A 14,582-nucleotide genomic window follows, 5' to 3' on the forward strand; every position below is an offset into this window, starting at 1 on the left:
AAGAAATTACAACACTGTTCTTAAACTGCACATCTCTTTCAAGCAGCCAAAGCAAGTTACAACAGCATTTCTTTTCCTTTAGTGGATGAAAGTGCTCCTGGATGAACAGTAACCTAGGAGGCCACCGAGTTCACCCATGCATAAGGCTAACCACGCCACAGAAAGATCCCTAATGGATAACAAAACTATTGGTTCTCTGACTTTACCACTAATTGCTGGGATAGGGTCCTGCTTCCTTCTGACCTTCAACAGGTTAACAAGGATACTAGAAAATAAATGAACAAATGAATGAATAACATGGAGCGGTGAACGACATGCACATAAAGGGAAAAACAGTAGCAAACAAAAGGAAGAACATGCAAGAGCTATGTGCATAAGCATCAGAAAAGTATGTTTGACATACAGTCTGCAAAGTTTGCACTCTATTCTTGCTTCTTCAAGACAGAAACTCAGCTTTTCCAACCATGATTGATCAAAATACCGCTGCTTAGCTGTTTTGCTGAAGTAAAGTATGCAGTATAACTCATCATTTATTTACAAACCTGTTAACCTCCTGTTGTACCAAACAGCTTATCAACAGTCTTTTCAAGAAATACATCCATCGCTCTGTAACAAACTGAAAACCTGTAGGCAAAAGCATTAGTGTTTTTTTTTTTTTGTCTTTGAAACAAATAAAAAGAACAAAAAAACCACCCAAGATAATGCTACAGCTAAAATACCAGTTCAACTTTATTGACACACAAAACACAGTTAAATGAAACAGCACAAAAATATCTTCTGAGACAAAATAGGATGGGCAATTTTTTTTTCATTTTGTCATTTCTGATTGCATTGCAATAACAACTCTATGCACAAACCTGAAGATGGAAAAGCTATCAAAAGTAGGCAGGCCCTAAAGAAAGATGATACTGCATTACTAGAAACCATGTAGACCTGTTAATGTTTTTTCCAATAAGGCATGTTTTCTGATTATAAACATAAATCAAGGAAAGTATTCAATGTTACCTGACAACCACATTTTGATTGATAGTAAATTCACGTACCAGTGAATGCTGAGAAATGTAGCCCTATAATCTTCTAAGCTGACAATGCAATATTATATACCTTTCTTTCATGGAGGAACACATACATCAAATCCAAGTCCAGTGTACTGTTAGAAGCAAAAAGTGAAACTTGTGAACTACATATGTTTTCATATACATTCAGTTACATACCATCTCATGTTTCAAATGATTTCTAAACAAAGCTTCCATTTTTCTTAAAAATGACATAATTTAATGTGTAATGATGATTTCTGTCTACTAGACTTATTTTTTGGTATGTGTATATACCTGATATCACAAGCTATGCCTGTGACATAATAATTTCCAGCAAAATACAATGCAGTGTCGTGAGTAGACTATTGTGGCTTTAACTGAGGTGTAACTTAGATCTGTGTTTCAACAGATGAGATACTAGGACAATAAACAGGTCAAGGGATACCTAGAAAATGAAATGACCAGAAAGATATTATGGGGAAAAAAATGTTTTCAGATTCATAAGGAATTATAGAAAGCCTCATAAGAATAATGGGTTACCTGAAAACATGAAGAAATGTCTCAAGAAATGAGACAGAAATGCTAGATTAATTGTCACCTCAGTTTTTACAAAGGGCACAAAGCAGGGTGCCACTATGCAAAGACAGGGCATGCATGAATAGGAGAACGTGAATAGATGAGAAAATGCTTAAGGATACATCAGAAAAAGATCACAATGAACCTTTAGGAGATCAGTCATCTGAGCAATCTGATGAACCTCTCTGGGTGCTAAAAGAGCTGGTAATAATACCTGATGAATAACTGGCTAAAACAAAATCACAATAAAAACACTGCACAATGTAGATTTTCTCAGGAGTCTGGTATAGATATTAAAGGATATGAGTGGAGTCTTATATCTGAGCGAAATAGGAAACTGGTTGGTTTAACAGAAGTAGAGGGTAATGGGGGCAAATCCCTGCAAAAAAGCAGGTAACCAGTTGCAGGTCAAAGGGCTTAGTGCTAGGACTGACCTGTTTAATAAATTTGTGTTAAATATCACAAGTTTGGTATGTCAAATCATTCTGCTTAGTGATGAGTCCTGATGACATGAAAACCAATGAGGTGATCATAGTAGGTGTCAGGTGGTAATCACACAAAAAGTGCAAGATCATGGTTTGTCTTTTATCCTTTCTCTCTCTCTCTCTCTCTCTCTCTCTCTCTCTCTCTGCATAGTGTAATTTTTAGTTATGCAGAAAAAGTCTGAAACAACAGTCAAGGACTACTTTTTGCTGTGTTGCATTGAACTGTTGATAGGAATCTTTGATATAACACCTAGTAGTTAAGCCTGGGAAGGAACACAAAAGAAGCTGTCCCATTGGCATGTCTGTATGTTGTGCAGCCTGCAGTTTCGCTCTCTGACTCCGTGACTTTGAACACGCTTTTGATGGATCTTCTCCTGCTTCACTCCCAGAGTGAAACTTGGAACAGAAGTAACATAGTAATTGTGCCCACAACCCCAGTTTTAATCTCAGACTTGGAAAATAAACTGCTGAACTAAAGACTACATCAAAATGATTACTGCATGAACTCCAACAGAATTAGCAGAAAAGAAGGGACTTTTTTGAAAATCTACTCACAATAATTGCTTACCATGTCACAGCAACAGTGAACAAAAGATCAGCTTATTAAGGACAGAAGGCACTCAGTACTCATACATAGGAGCTGCTGGTCATTTATGAAGAGCCACTCGTGTGGGCTGGCTAAGTTTGACAAGCTCATTCATGCTATTGCCTTGAACACATAATACGTTCTGCTTAGAAAGTGACACCGGCAGTTGCAATTGATGAAAATATGGGGGGAGGGGGTCTCTGGGGATCTTTTTCAAAATGATAATCAGCATATGGCTGATACAAAGAGCTGGTCACTTTGTATAAATGTATAACAATCTGTGTTTCAGACAGACAGCTAATTGTTTTCCAGGCTGTACTAATTTATCTGTCTGTCGGTCTCCCTCTCTCTCTAATCTATATAAACAAAAAGATTTCTCATTGGTTTAATCTTTCCTCCATGTCAGTTTATTGTCTATGCCGTCTAATAGGTATTTACTGCATCAAACTTTTCAGATTTAGCTTTAAATGCTGCTTCTGGAAATTAGTGTCCATGTGCAGCTTTATGTGTCATACAGTACTGAGATCAGAAAGCTCTTAAAAGAGAAATATGTGTTCCTAAGACTAATAGTGTCAGTTGAGCCTTTCTTCTCTGAGCTCAGACACTCATTTTATTTCTTAGTATAGCTTGCATATTGTATATATATATATTTATATATTTATATATATTTTTTTTATGCCATTTGTATTTTACCTCTTCTGTTACCACTATGCATTCCTACTTTAACCTGTTTATTGGACGGTTGTTCTTTGTCATATCATTGCTATAGTACTAAAGGGTACAACCACTTAATGTTAATAGTTATGTGTGTTTGAACAGCTTGTTCCAAATTAAAGGCCAAAGGTCTATACAGATCATTGTCTCCCAAGAGATGACAATTCATTTTAAAGACTGAATGCTGATGACGGGTAGTTCAAAAAATGTATCTGGCAGCTGCACTATCTTCAACACAAATCACATTTGCATAGTTAATTAATTCCTGCAAACTATGCATAAAATAAGATAACCTTTTTCACTCTTCAGTCTACAGTGTCATTTTTACAGATCTATACTTCTAGTCAATATTTCTTAGCAACCATTAGAATTAGCAAGAAGAAACTTACAAAAAAACAAATAATTTATAAATAAAAAAGGTCCTATTAGACTTCCACAGACTCCATAAAAACAGAATATGGCAGAAGAGCTTGCAGACAACTACTGAAAAGGAAACCCTTCTATGGATCATGTTAGAGACAATTATTTTGTAACCAATTCTTATGATTCCATTCAGCAATCTTTACTAAACAGGTAGAAACAACATCTCTGAAAAATAAAATCCTACATTTTAATATGTCTGCCCTGTGCATAAAGCTAAATCAGGAAGCAGCCCAGAAAGACATTCTCAGTAATGAAAATGTCAGCTTGGTTTACCTGTGACTTGCACTTACTATGAGTTAATATATTATATCTGATTCTGTCCTACCTATATCTTTTGTGTAAGTGTAAAAACAGAGAGTGAAATCATTAAAGTATATAAACATACTCTGCATTCAAATCAGGAAGGCATTTAATCACAGCAGAATTTAGAAAGTTGTCAACAAGACCATAAACTACAAGGCCACTAACTTTAATTAAACTTTTATTTAATGTGGTATCTGGGTAAATATTATATTACCCGTACACATCACCTGATCATATAATGTCAAGTATGTGTATGTGTAATAAACAGAAACATCACATGCACCCTTTTAAAGCTTCCCTCTTGACTCCAGAAAAGTGCACTGAAATGTATGTTTTTGTTACCAGATCAACCATTCAGAATATTTAAAAAATGTTTTCTATATCTTTTTTCAGCAAACATGAGTGACCCCAGGAGACTTTTATAAGCCAAACCAAGCTTCCTCCAAAGGTGAGACTCAAATAATGGACTTTGTGTATGTGAAGTTAAAACTTTAACCATTATGCCAGCCCCAAACAAGTGCAACTAACCAGATCTTATCTACTTGCTGATGGGGTAAGCCCATTGAACAGAATGTCCCTTTTCAGGAGCAACAAGTAAGCACTGTCTAGTTAAGTGACTTGCTCGGTGTCACACCTTTGGCAAAAGGAGGGGGAGGGAATTAAACCCTACACCCTTGACTACAGGATGCAGTTTATTAGCAGCTCGGGGTCTTAATTCTCTGTGTTAACTGACAGACAAAAATAATATTTGCTCAATTGACTACCCCACCCCCCAGTTGCTGAAGTTTCTTATTTATTCAAACTGCTGTGGCACAAAACAGCACTATATTGCCATTCTCATACTCACACCTGTACACATATGACTGACGTGCCACAGCCTTGTGACTGACAGATCACTAGGAAGATGAATGTGGAAGAGCGAGTGCAACTGTGGACAGATTTACCCTGTGACTGAGACATCACTAGGAAGAGGAGAATGAAAGAGTGAAAGCCACTGTGGTCAGACTTCCAGCAGGTTTGGGCCATGGTTCTTCACAGAAGCTACTAATGATGGTACTGATAATGGCACTTGAGATGTTGGTTTTGTAAATGTTGCACTGTTTACCAGGATGGGGTCCATACTGTGGAGTATCACAGCTCATTTCAGACAGAAAATGTATATAGCTATTAGGCAGTGATTTTTTTAAGTGTATTAAAAATACCAGCCTCTACAGAATTTTCTAAGGAGAGATTTTTTTAAAATAGTTTTGGTCTAAGCCTGTCTGTCAGGGACTGTTATGGAAAAAACTGAAAATTGTGTTCTTATTGTTTCAAAACTTTTACAGTAGTTTTATACTATTGACTTCTAATAATTTGTGGAGTTAGCTTGCCATTTCACATTTGCAAACTAACCGTTTTGCAGAAATATCTTATTTAAGCAAGCCATCCAATTTGTATTTATGAGCAATCAGAAATGGTAGACATGATCTGTAGTGTGTGTGTATGTGTGTGTGTGTGTGTGTGTGTGTGTGTGTGTGTGTGTGTGTGTGTGTGTGTGTGTGTGTGTGTCACACGTTCATTTTCACTCGTATATGCATGCTTTTTTATCTTTCCCTTTTTTTTGCCCATCCTTGGCTGTCTTTCTGACGTATACACAAAAATACTTGAAAGCAATGTAATAAAGTCACATCATACAGAGGTGGGTATGGTCAGATCACTGATACACACCAAAGTGCAATATACATTTGGAAATATGTTGAAAGCTACATGATTTTTACTCAGGCAGGTACTTCAAGGCCCGCTCTGCCAGAGAACCTTGGTCATAGGCTGCATATCGTCTGCTTCTGATTGACTTGCTTGGCTCCTCCAGCTGGTCATCTATTCTCTTCATACGTTGAAGACCACCTTGGAACTTATAAGCAGGGTCCTGATGTGGAATAAGATCCCCTGGGTAGCCATCATCACCATCTCCTAGCCGCTTAACACGTAGGAGGTTAGCTTGGTCAAGGTGGTCCTCATCTACTGATCGTCTTGTTCGCTTAAGGACAGGGTAGGGTTCTTGTCTGCTGGGCATTGAGTCTCGTTGCAGTGGGCGTTGACCTCCAGAATCAGCCATACCAGTAAGGATTCTGCCAACCAGATACCTAGTAATCAAGAAAGCAGATGGTTAAGTTTCTTTCATTACATTTTGTTCTTCTTTTCTAGTAAAATGTTTTCTTGCACCTTTTTAATTGAGCTATGTTCTTTTTTAGCAAGAATTTTTTTTTTAATTCTGTATTATGAATGATTTCTTTCCCAGTAAGCAGCTTTTTATTTACTTATGCTTCTAGTTTTTCTTTGAAAAATTTATCTTTTTAAACCATACACATGCAGACAGGAAATGTGTGTAGCTGAAGTGCTAGGGTGGGTGAATAAAGTAATATTTTTTACTTGCCAGTCTTCATGTGTGTGGTTTATACATTTTCTTTTTATGCTTAAGTATTTAAGATTATTTCTTTTTACCTTTTGTAAAAGCTACATTTATTTCTCTTAATTATCTGGCATGTCTTTTTATCTTTCTTTCTTTCTTATGAGCATGCATACTTAAGAAGATGCCGAGAGAAGATATTTGACCTATTTAGTTTGTCCAAGTTCAAGTGGTTATCCCCGAATCTTTGTCCCAAGCTTTCCTTGTTCTTCTCAAGAAACTCTAAACTCTTCTGATGGCTTAGTCTGTACTACTGACCTAGGCAATCATCACAAACGTACTACCACTCTTTCTGTGCAGTAGCATTTCTTCAAGTTTATCTTGACAACCCCATTTCCAGATGCTACAAACCCCTTTTCTTACCTGTATTCTTCATCATTTTCACCTCCTCCACTTATCCTCAAACAGTGCAGTGCATCCAAACTATACTGCCATTCCTTTTTTTCTTGCAGTGTATACCTGCCAGTGCCCAGCTTTCTAAGTCTGTGTCCTACTTGTACCATTTTTTCTTGCAGTGTATACCTGCCAATGCCCAGCTTTCTAAGTCTGTGTCCTACTTGTACCATTTTTTCTTGCAGTGTATACCTGCCAGTGCCCAGCTTTCTAAGTCTGTGTCCTACTCGTACCATTTTTTCTTGCAGTGTATACCTGCCAGTGCCCAGCTTTCTAAGTCTGTGTCCTACTCGTACCATTTTTTCTTGCAGTGTATACCTGCCAGTGCCCAGCTTTCTAAGTCTGTGTCCTACTCGTACCATTTTTTCTTGCAGTGTATACCTGCCAGTGCCCAGCTTTCTAAGTCTGTGTCCTACTCGTACCATTTTTTTTTGCAGTGTATACCTGCCCATGTCCAGCTTTCTAAGTCTGTGTCCTACTCGTACCATTTTTTCTTGCAGTGTATACCTGCCTGTGCCCAGCTTTTTAAGTCTGTGTCCTACTCGTACCATTTTATCTTGCAGTGTATACCTGCCTGTGCCCAGCTTTCTAAGTCTATGCCCTACTCGTACCATTTTTTCTTGCAATGTATACCTGCCCGTGCCTAGCTTTCTAAGTCTGTGTCCTACTCGTACCATTTTTTCTTGCAGTGTATACCTGCCAGTGCCCAGCTTTCTAAGTCTGTGTCCTACTTGTACCATTTTTTCTTGCAGTGTATACCTGCCAGTGCCCAGCTTTCTAAGTCTGTGTCCTACTCGTACCATTTTTTCTTGCAGTGTATACCTGCCAGTGCCCAGCTTTCTAAGTATGTGTCCTACTCGTACCATTTTTTCTTGCAGTGTATACCTGCCAGTGCCCAGCTTTCTAAGTCTGTGTCCTACTTGTACTTCCTTTTAGATTTCTTTCACACCTTTCTCATTAGATTTATCTTCCTTTTCAGCAAGATTTTCTTGCATTCCTTTTCTTTCTTTCTTTTGCCTTCTAGTTCACTTTTCCTTACCCAGTTGGATTACCACCTGTCCCACTTTATGCAAGAAAGTCCATATTCCAGTGTTTTGTCCTTTGGGGAAAAATCATAAAAATGGTAACTATCTTGAAATTTTAGAAGAAAAAAGCATTCTTAAGTTTCCTTGTATAGTTGCATACAACAATTATTTTGTATATGAAGCACCTTAATATTATATGTTAACAGCAGAAATTACTTAAATTCTGCAAGACTGAAACTTTATTTTGGCAAAATGTGAAATCTAGTCCTTTGAATTTCTTGTTTCTAAGGTCTGGCCTACAAATGAGTACATATCCAGCAAAAATGTCCCACTTTAGAATCTTGAAAAGGTGGCATCCCTATTACGCAGTAGGCTATTTTGTTCTGAATTGCACATACAACCATGACAAGTACTTCAGCAGCACATGGTGCTCTGTTGTGCAGAGTAGCACTGAACAACAAAGTCTTCTAATCACTGCCCTACACCAGCAGTTTTACCAGTGGCAAGTATAATTTAATGCTTACTAGCTAGGACTGATGGGCAGTGTGTGTGTGTGTGTGTGTGTGTGTGTGTGTGTGTGTGTGTGTGTGTGTGTGTGTGTGTGTGTGTGTGTGTGAAATTTTACTGATAAGGTTTAATCATTGTGCTATCATCAAATAGCCTGCTATTTTTACTTGTCCTTTAGTAAGTAGATTGAAAAAAAAAAAGCAAAAGACTTGTTTTTTCTCAGATGGCTTCCCATTACATTCATTAGTAATAATTTGTTGTAGCTGATTCTTGCCAAATCACATGTGCATTTATACTTTTCAGTAGACCTATGAAATGGGAGTATAAATAATTATGGCTGGAATGAGTCACAGAACAGATTAGTTTAAGGATTACTGAACAGATGTGAGTCTATAGAACCCAATGCTTGATACACATACACATACGCGCACACACACAAATGTGTATACCATAATGTATTCATTAATAACAGTTTAGTTTTACTGTGCATGGTTAACACTGTATGTTTACTGTACAATAAAATAATTACTTTTTTTTTTAAACTGTGCCTAGTTTCACTGCCTTCCAACGTGGCTCAGACAAGCCTGCTGCTGTAGCTGTCAACAATAATTTGCAACAAAGATATTGCATGTATTACAGAGTGATGCAGAGATCAATAAACAGATACACAAAGAGATAGACAGATAGGCAGATTGGGGTGTTAACCATATTCATTTTTTTAAATATGCCCAGAACCACTTGAAAATATAATGTTTTAATTTAATGACCCCTCATAGCCAAACATCCTTCCAGAAACACAATGTACTGAAGCATGTGGAGTGTTACATATTTATCTTTGTTATGCGATGGTGGTGAGTGCAAACATGCCAAGCACACTGCTTGTCATAAGTAGACTAACTGAAGGGAAGTGGTGCGCTGGTAGGAGAATGGCCAGTACATATGTTGCTGCTTTATAACTTCCAATTACAATGTGATAAAAAGATCACAGTTGCAAACTATTCCACTGGACCTGATAAGCTATGACAATGGGTGAAACCCAACCCAGCAGGTAATTCTTATTTACTTAATTCCAACCAATAGGCTAATAGGTCCGGGATTTGAGAGGCTGTGAAGGCTGATGAATGAAATCTGTCTATATGTAAGGGCAAAGCGATTATTCAGGACATACACTGCAAAGGCGACATATAAAATTCTCATCACAGAATTTGATATTCTTATGTTATCAAACCTGATGAGTGACACTGGGATTTTCATTTTGAAATGTAAGCAGTTATGATGAGTCTTGTAGTTTTTCCCCACAATATCTGCTGCAATGCTGATCTCTGCCATCTCCACACCCACCCTGTTCATTCCCCTCCTGTGGGCTGGCAAAATCCTGTCATATTCCTTACAACAGGTGGGCCCCTCTTCATTGAAGCAATGCCTTGCAGCATCCTTCTTGTGAAACCGCCATCTACATTCAAGGGTGAGGGTTGTGAGACAGGCATCACACATGCAGCCAGCGATGAGGAATTTTTTAAGGTATGAAGGGATGGGGAAACTCTAACTAGAGGACTGCATACTTGTAACATCACTCACATCAGTTCATGTAGTAACACACCTACGTTTAGCCCATTCACTACCAAACAAAGGATAGGCTGCTTCATGATTGGGATAAACCTTCCACCCTCCACAGACAGGTTCCCAGCTTGATCAGGAACCTTGAAACCTGCCCATGGTTGGGCAAACTAGTACTAGTCACTCCTTCCCACACCCTGACCCCCACCATAATAGTCCAAGTCACTAATCAAAGTTAGGGAGTGTGGGCTGCACTCGGGGCTCCATCACTCTGTGACACAGAGCCAGATCTTGTAATATTTTAAATGGTGACTCTGTTGTCATAATTTTGCCTCAGAGTAAAAATTGCTTTATAAAATAGTCTGCATTTTAATATTTACTTGTTCCAAAATGTCTCACTTGTCATTCTTCATTGAATGCTTAGCAAAAAGTTAATTATTTGGTACATTCTCAAACAAGATGGTGGCAAAAATAGATCTTTATTTATTTTGAGAGTAACTAACAGATGAAGACCCAGTGGTAGAGGCTCACACTAGTTAAGTATAAAAATACAAGCAAATGAAGCAGAGTAGGTTAGCAGGACTAACTATGTCCAAAATATTTTGAAGTATTGCTGCTCAAAAAACTACATCAGCAAACTAGAGGAACAGTTGTGAATGACTGGAAAATGTTGTCACTTATAGAATATAAGGCATTGCTTTGGTATATCTGTGTTTGAGGAATGGATATGTTGCATTATGGACTTTATTCACAGGCTGAGGATATTTAACCTTGTATGTCCAGAGCATATATTACTAATTATCAAGCAACATTATGTAGTAGAAAGAAAGGCTTTAACAGAAATTTTCAGAAATCAGGTAAAAGCAAGTATTAAAGTTCCTGTAATGGTGGAAATGCATGCTAATGTTACAACCTTGGTAAAATGATCAGACAGTAGGAAGATGGTACAGTCCACAGAGGATGTGTAAAATTGTGCTAGCCTCTCTATTCACCAAAAATGGAATTAGTTAGTTATGACTAAGTCCATTCAGCTAAGACCAACTGGTGAAATGGTGTTGCAATACAATATGCCCTTTTTGGCCCTTATATACTTTCATTGAGTTTGACAACATCTGAGTTAAAGAGAATGTGCATATACTGGCAAGTTACAACTTTTTAACAATGGATTAGGTGGCAATGCACAGTAAGTTTAAAAAAAAAGAATTTATTTAAAATTGCAACTTCTTAGCATTCAAATTCCCCTTCATGTCTTGTGCTTGACTGATTAGTTGAACATGAAGTAACAGCAAACAGGAACACAATAGATGAAATTGCAGAAGGTATGTGTGTGTATGGAATGTCAGGAAGTTAAAGTGTATGGAATGTTCATATGCACATCAAGGCATCTACTGAGTTAAGTGCTGTGATGCATGGCCTTACATTTTTTTAATAATAAAAAAATTGTAAACATTTTATTAAAACATGACCTGAATAAATTTAGTTTATCCCTCAGCAACATCTCCTTAAGGACAGCATGAGGTGTATCTATAAATTTTAATGGACGTGTTTCTGTGCAGGTGTGATGATGCATCCATTAAAGTCTACAGATGCACTTCATGATTGCCTTTTGTTGAAGTCACTAAGGTTAACATTCACTGTTTATACTCTATGGCATCAGCACAGGGAAAGCATTTTTTTAAGGAACAGAAGTTGAAACATTCACATTCGCTGATGGGTTGAAAATGTTGTTTGGCAGTCTGGTACATAGGTAAATTATCTAACACTGGAAAATCGCAATTTATCTTTTATTAATGTTATAAGGATGGAATTGTGTAGAACTTCAGCTGAACCTCAGTGCTATAAAAGAAGAGCATTAGTAGAACTTTAATGACGGTATTGGCTTCCACTTTTTCTCTGTGATACATGACACCTTTCCAACTGGAGCTTCAAAGCTACAGTAACTGTTTTTAATGTTATAAGGCTATCACAGCAGATTTAGAACTTAGCCATTATGTGATTTTCTAAAAGGATAAAATGACTAATTGGAAATTATGTCATTTACTTGTAGGCATCTGTGATGTACGGAAGCAGTCTAAATCTCACCTCATAACATTAAAAAAAATAATGTAGCTTATCTCTCGGGAATGATCTCAGAAAATTAACTTGTGCTACACACACATTCTGTAGTTACAGCGGGCTACTATGCCCATCTCTGGTGTCATATCCTGTTCAGATAGTTATCCTTTTAGCCAACGGAAACACATAAAAGGGAATCTGCATCTGAAATGCAGAAGTCTTTATGTTTTTTTTTTTTTAAAAAAAAACAAGAACTGTTAGAAGGTATGTATTATTTTAGCAGCATTCTTTTTACTGCTGAAAAACAGTTTATCACTGTAGCTGTTTCTTCACATAACGCAATACAGCCTTCCTTTACAAATGCTAGTAACATTTCTATTCTGCATCCTACCAAGTGACCTCTGCGCATCAGTTAAATACCGCCTAACAAAATTTCTTGAAAATAGTGGAGAATTTTTTTTCCTGTTCCCACGAGTCACTTTCTCTGCCAGACCTGTCTAATGAACCCACTTCCTTTACCTAATCTGCACCCTTGATTCATCAAGGGTGAGGGCCTGTCGTCCTTGTCTGTATACTCCTCCTCCTCAGAAATGTAACACTGGATGTCTGGTGTATGAGACCATCATGTCATTTAGGAAGAAGAAGGAGACAAGGCTGGAACTTGGGCTAGGACTTACTTGGGATGTAACCCAAAGCTGGACTCTGTGCTGATATGGGTCATCCATTCTTTGCAGATTTTTGCAGCCTTTTCCTACCCACTGTCTACTGACCATCAGCTTCCTTTTCCTCTTGGTCATGCTTGTCATTGACAGGGGTCATCATCAAGGCAGTCAGAATGATTTTCTGCTTGCTATACTTCTTGTTACTCCTTGGATATGTAATGGTTCACAATGGAAGCCCTACTAGTTCATAGGTTAGTACTAGGCTAACTGCCCTTGCAAGCCATTGTAAGCCTAGCCAATTATCCCTTGTGAGACTCAAACCCCGCATCTTGTGTTTGTAAGGCAAACACCTTAACCATTAGGCCACTATCCCAACTTACGATTATGCTCTCATTAAAACCCAGAGTTTTAACCCTGAATGGGTACTGTTATTTTGCTGGCACCAACTAGAAGTTGTTTTTCCATTTACTTATATATGCATTTTCCAGTAGCAAGCTTCAACTTCATTAGCCCCTACTGTACATACCCAGTAAACAGGTGCTCTACAAGTAGGCACCCATCATCCAGGCACCGGGTTGTTTGGATTCAAGATGTATTCAACACTGCTGTCCTTGTGTGGACAAAAAAAGGCATCCATTACACAAAAGGCCCTCCTTAAAGGAGTTAAGTAGAATTCTCAGCCAATTTTTCAGAGAAGAAACCAAAAAGGTCACCAAGACTTGTTCCATCAGCATGGAACTCCCCCAAATGTAGTTTCCATTTGCGAGGGGCTGCCTTTCTCCTTCTCAGCTCACCTGCAACAGTTTTGCTCTGACAGTGTAGAATGCTTGTAGAGTGAGATAGTGCTGTGAAGCTATATCCTAAGACAGTGATGGCAAATTTGACACGCACGTCAAGGGTGACAATGTTGTGACACCAGCGATCAGTTACGACAGACACATTTGTTGCTCATGTAAAGTGCATTAAATTGTGTCACAAGCTTTTGACACCAAACCCAAAAGGTCCGCCATCACTGTCCTATGATAACATGGCCAGTCTGCATTGGGGCAGTGATCTGGTTACCCACCCCTTGCTCATCACAGAACTGCAGCATTGTCTGTAACTAGAGGTGGTCCCGGGGGAAGAGAGACTGTTCAGATTAGAGCAAATCTCATGTTTCAGGAACTTGCACCTCCTCCATTGCCCTAAATACATTGCACTTTTGTTCCCCTTGACACTGCTCCCAGAGCAAAGTTTAAGGTGTCTGTGGAGACTGCTTTGGAGCAGGAGGGGTGATCAGAATTTAGGGATTTGGTTTCCAAGCACGTTCTCCTCAAGCCCCAAAACTGGGATCTGACAAAGATAGTGGGTGCTGGTGTGAGGACCAAAGAGACTTCAGATACCATGCTAGAGTTCCCATGCAGAGCCTTGTGAGAGGTATCAGGTCACTCTCTCTCACTCTCTCTCACTCTGTAGCAGCAACTGTAGCCTACAATGGGCTGCCATGGTGGGTGTGGACAAAGTGACACATGTTCGCTTCTGCATATATGTCTTTGACAGCTACACAGTATGAACAGAATGCTTAGTGTCCCTTATCCTTGGCCCTTTATACTGCAATGGGACAATACCCAGCTTTTATTAGGGGTTAGTACTGCAAAAGACTGAGATGATTTCCTTCTCGTGCAGGATGGGTATGCAGGCATTTTCCACTCACTTCTACCATCTCCTGTAGTACTGAGGTTGATGGTTATTCCTGAATGATCTGAGTCACACTCAAGGCATTATCACTGTGTTCCATAAAGGCTACTACAGTATCTGTATTTTTTATCGTCTT

The 14,582-nt window shown here is 38.4% G+C and overlaps 1 protein-coding gene across 1 annotated transcript in view; it reads right to left on the reverse strand.

Moving 5' to 3' along the window:
• Nucleotides 1–705: 705 nt before the first annotated feature.
• Nucleotides 706–14,582, reverse strand: part of LOC122809124 (proSAAS-like) — a 148,909-nt gene continuing 135,032 nt past the window's right edge. Inside the window, exon 3 of the mRNA XM_044080383.1 lies at nucleotides 706–6,247. Coding sequence (XP_043936318.1) covers nucleotides 5,878–6,247 — 370 coding nt within the window. The 3' untranslated portion in view covers nucleotides 706–5,877. The remainder of the gene's footprint in view (nucleotides 6,248–14,582) is intronic.

This window comes from Protopterus annectens, chromosome 8.part0 (genome assembly GCF_019279795.1).
Source record: "Protopterus annectens isolate FY-2018-M chromosome 8.part0, PAN1.0, whole genome shotgun sequence".
Taxonomy (NCBI): Eukaryota; Metazoa; Chordata; order Ceratodontiformes; family Protopteridae; genus Protopterus; species Protopterus annectens.